Consider the following 4,648-nt stretch of genomic DNA (forward strand, 5'->3'; position numbering starts at 1 on the left):
AACGATAATTATACAAAACGCAGATGATAATAAAACTGCAGCAAATGATGATTATTAAAATGTAGCTAAATCTTTCTTCTTTAGTATTGATATTTCCTGATTTTCCAGATGAAGCTGTTACTGCTTCATCTTTATGATATGGTTCCGCTCGTAATTAGTTTATCTTTTTCATTAAAATCAGCTGTTTGAAGTCAGGGTTATATAAACTTGTTTATATTGATATATGCATATCATACATACGGAATCATTTTAAAGAAATTCTTCATTGACATTTAGGTAAAACCTACCGCGTAATGGAAAAAAGGTCACAAATTTACCTCAGTACATTCAATCGAGTAAAAAATATGCACAAGATTCAGCAATTCCATTTTGCATGCACATATCATGATAGCAAATAAATTTCTGTTGAAACCATACTCGTATTTTACGGTTACTTCTTGGGTTCAACAAAACCCTCATTTTTTCACATTCTGACGGATAATACGATGTTTTGTTACTAATAAAGCTATATAGATGGAATTATATTATGAAACAGTGAAGATTAACATCTTAGTGAGCATATAAAAATATATAAATTCATTTATTGTTGACAGATTTGTATTAGTTTGTTGTTCGATTAAAGCCGTAGAAAATAAACAGGAGAGCCTCTAGCATACTCTAATGCCTTTCGGATCAATACTCACATCCACAACATGTCAACTCTCTACAATAGCAGATTTGTTTAGCACTTCCTTTTGAATAGAGTATTAAAATATAATTTCTTAATACTTTTGCATATATCTGCCTGAGATGGACTTAATATGAATACATTGTGGTTTCACATATTTTTTTACTGCTAGTTTGGATTACTTTTGACAGGATACTGGCTTTATTTATTCGATAAGTATTCTGTTAAATCATCAATATTCGTGAAGGAATGTTCGCGGTTGAGTCAATCCACGGAACAGATCCTGTTCAAAAGTTACTATCACCGCGAAAAAATCATTTTGGGCCAATCCACGATATATTATGCCTGTGAATAAAAATGATTTAACAGTATTGTTTTATTTTGCTCCAAAATAAGTATCAATATATATTTGTGTTATTCGCTGCATTTAGTCATTTATAATTCAATTTTAGAAAAGATGACGAAATGTTTGTACAGTTTTTCCTGAACTGGATGTTATCCTGGATTTGTGCTGTGATGATAAAAGCAAAAATTTGGAAAGTACATCGTGATATCATACCTGTTCTGCATAGCAAGGAATCGTCTTTATCTAAATATTTATTTTGTAAAAGAGGACTTCTAAACCGTCCGTTTCGACCATCATTTATACTTAGAAATGGATATGTTCAAACGTTTGTTGGCGTTATTTACAATCCACTTGAAGACTATCAATTTGATCGGGAATATTTACAAACAACAGACAAATCAGTTGTTGCTTTAGACTGGTTCAAACCAACAACAGAAAAAATAAAACGTAACAGTCCTATCATTTTAATATTTCCTCGATTAACAGGAGATGCTCTAAGTGTTGGAAATATTTGCAAACTTGGTGCTTTAAGGGGTATGCGAGCTGTCGTGATCAACAGACGAGGTCACGGTTCGAGTTTTCTTTTGTCACCTAGTCTAACAAGCATTGGTGATACCAGAGACACCAGAAAAGTTATGGAATATATCAGTAGCAAATATCCAAATGTGAAAATTGTTGGCATTGGAATAGGTGCCGGATCAGCTACCTTATTTTCCTATCTCGGTGAATTTGGTTCTTCCTCGCTAATGAAAGCAGCTGTGACTGTATCCCCCTCATACGATAACACTGAAATTCTGTGTGAACAAATACCAAAATTATATGAGATTTACCTTTTAATTAACCTAAAATTGATGTTATTAAGAAACTGGAAAATTCTGAACAAATTCATAGATCTAAAGGCAGCCTTGGTAAAATCTTGGAAATTAAAGGAATTCGATTATCAAGTTTATTGTAAAATGTATGGAATAGAAACATTCGAGGCATTCTGGCAGAGGAATGATCCTATGAGAGATGTTGATGATATAGCCGTTCCTGTTTTATGTATAAATAGTCTGGATGACCCGGTGATAGTTGAAGAAAATATTCCGTTCGATCTGTTTCAGTTTTATCCGAATTTATTGTTAGTAACTGTAGCGAAAGGTGGTCACTGTGCCTTCTATGAAAAGGTATGTGGAGACTGTTGGGCAAACGCACTGATAATTAACTACATAGAATATGTTCTAGAGTTTATTTCAAACTCTAAATTGTGACATTAGCAGCATGACATGTTATTGAACAAATAGTAATGTGAAATAAGGCAAAGCCTCAAAAGGAGCTCAAAGAAATCTGGTTTAACTTAAAAAAATATAACAAAGAAACTATTCACTACACAAAAACGTGAAAATTCGTGAGACCTACCTATTCACAACCTAAAACAGCAAGTTTACATTTAGTGTCATCCTACCTGTTACAGCAAATGATGTCATTTCCTATTCGCCGCGTTCTCGTATTGGCTTTAGGACTATTAATGACAATATTTTCCAACTTCTTTCCATTTTATTAGCTTTTGAAAGAAAATAATTATTTTTTCAACTAATTGGTATCCTTGATTATGATTCTTGAATGAAATAATTTTCAGCAATCGAATGAAGTTCTGTATTCACTGCGGTGAGAACTACTTCCTTTCTGCTAGAGACGCCTTGTTAGCTTCCGGCGGAAGTTTTAAAATCCAACATTAGTGTGAAAGAATACTTGCGTTACCGTAAAGGTCGATTCTCGAAATTTTATTATGTTTAAATTTGATTTGTAATACTTGGTAATTTCACAAGCGACACCTTAGCCTGATGAATGCATTGAAAGTGTAGTCGTTTGATAATGACATAATGTGAAAATTGAAAGAGGACAGTATGATTTCGGCTGGATATTGTTGGGTAACTAACTTGGATAGCACTAGGGATTGTACAGTGCGCTAAAAATTTCAAATTATGTGCCTATTTTAAATTGTTTCGTTTCAATAAATGCATCTTTTATTCTTTCAGGTTAGTCAACACTGTGTTAATATCGAAATTCAACGTTATCATTCTACATAAAATACTACAAAGTGCAAAAATCTAGCTTGGAATAATTACCATATTGGCGATGAATTAAATATAACAGTGGATTAGAACGTATTTACAAACCATATTCGATTAACACAGTGCAAGAAATATTTACTGGACTTTCTTTGTCTGAAACTTTATTTTTGCCTCTTTTTTAACGTTTCCCGCCATTTACGCGATATTTCATTTACATTTTAAATAAAAGGAAATAGAAACAGTGGTATTATTCCGTGCATATATTTTGTATCTATCACGGATTATTTTGTTGTTAGAAGGGATCATAGGCGTCCTTCAGCAATATGCTTATAAGCCCTTCTTGCATTCAATTGACAAAATATACTTATGCGAACAATTGAAGTCAAATTTTTATCTTAATTTATATGGGATTATTTTTTCTGTAAATATATCTTTTTTGCATAGTATTTAGAAAGGGTTAGAAGTAATCAAGCTATTAATTATGAAATATAAATGTTATTTAAAAGTCTGTTTAGTTTTCAAATGGACTTTCGTTGCCGAGCAGTGAAGGCCTCTGGCTTTGAATCACATGCCCCTTATCGCTGTGGGTTCGGAACCCCGCTTGGTATCAAGAGAAGAAGCCATCCGGCTGGCTTACGAAAGAGCGATGGTTCTGCAGAGAAACCTGTCCTGATGACATAATGCTCGGAAGGACACCTGAGGTCTTCCTCCACTATAGCAAAAAGCGCGAATGTTTGCATATGACCTATACGAGCCGAAGCAGTGGTCCGGTCGTAACACTATCTGACTACGAAGCAGCGTCGTGTGTTGGAGCTGACGCTCCTGTTTACATTGAAAGTCTAAAAATCCAAGGAAGCAAAAGTTTCTGGAATGGGAGCGTCTTCTGAACTATCCTCCAACTAAAAGTTACCAGAAATCTTCTGGAGGAGTCGTCCATATATGTTTCCAGTTGCGACTATAAAGAACCTTAAAACAAACAAAGATTACCTATAATTGCGTCGGTGTGACGTCAGTGTTGGCGATATCCAGGCATATACCGCAAGACATTTGCCTGAGAGTCAGATATTCTTCCGGCATCTACAACCAGTGAAAGATTTATGTAGATTCATTTTACATGAAATAGGCACACATGTTTACGTGCAGTCTATGAAACCAAATAATATTTAGATTAAATACGTATCTCTTAGGCGTTAGACGTTTGGCACAAATGAAAATACTACAAGCAATAAAAATACTTTCATACAATTATGTAGTTAACATAGATTGTTGGTTCAACCGGTTTTTAGCTATTTATGATAAGGAAACATTGTCATTAGCAAACAGTAGCAACTACCTTTACATACAACTCATTGCAAAATAAATTAATTGATACAATACCTGGCTGTTTTATTAATTTGCTTTCGGCATACGTACAGATGTTACAACATTAATCAGCGTATATTATATATTACAGATAACATGTATCTTGCTCCATTGGTTTAAACTTTACTGAAGCCACCAGTTGAATCCAACAATGCGGATACCGTTGCATCTCCTTGCACTTGTATCTCTTTATAAAGTGGTGACATTCATGATAACTTG

At 34.0% G+C, this 4,648-nt stretch overlaps 1 protein-coding gene across 1 annotated transcript; it reads left to right on the forward strand.

The window, feature by feature from the left end:
- Positions 1–746: 746 nt before the first annotated feature.
- On the forward strand, positions 747–4,392 carry LOC123534798 (protein ABHD15-like). The gene has a single exon (XM_045317223.2). It carries the CDS (start codon positions 1,133–1,135, stop codon positions 2,261–2,263), a length of 1,131 nt encoding a protein of 376 aa, XP_045173158.2. The 5' UTR covers positions 747–1,132; the 3' UTR covers positions 2,264–4,392.
- Positions 4,393–4,648: the final 256 nt, after the last annotated feature.

This window comes from Mercenaria mercenaria, chromosome 12 (assembly GCF_021730395.1).
Source record: "Mercenaria mercenaria strain notata chromosome 12, MADL_Memer_1, whole genome shotgun sequence".
Classification (NCBI taxonomy): Eukaryota; Metazoa; Mollusca; class Bivalvia; order Venerida; family Veneridae; genus Mercenaria; species Mercenaria mercenaria.

What these genes read in the sequence shown, in the direction of transcription:
- LOC123534798 (XM_045317223.2), top strand. Translation starts at nt 1,133, where the DNA reads ATGTTTGTACAGTTTTTCCTGAACTGGATGTTATCCTGGATTTGTGCT.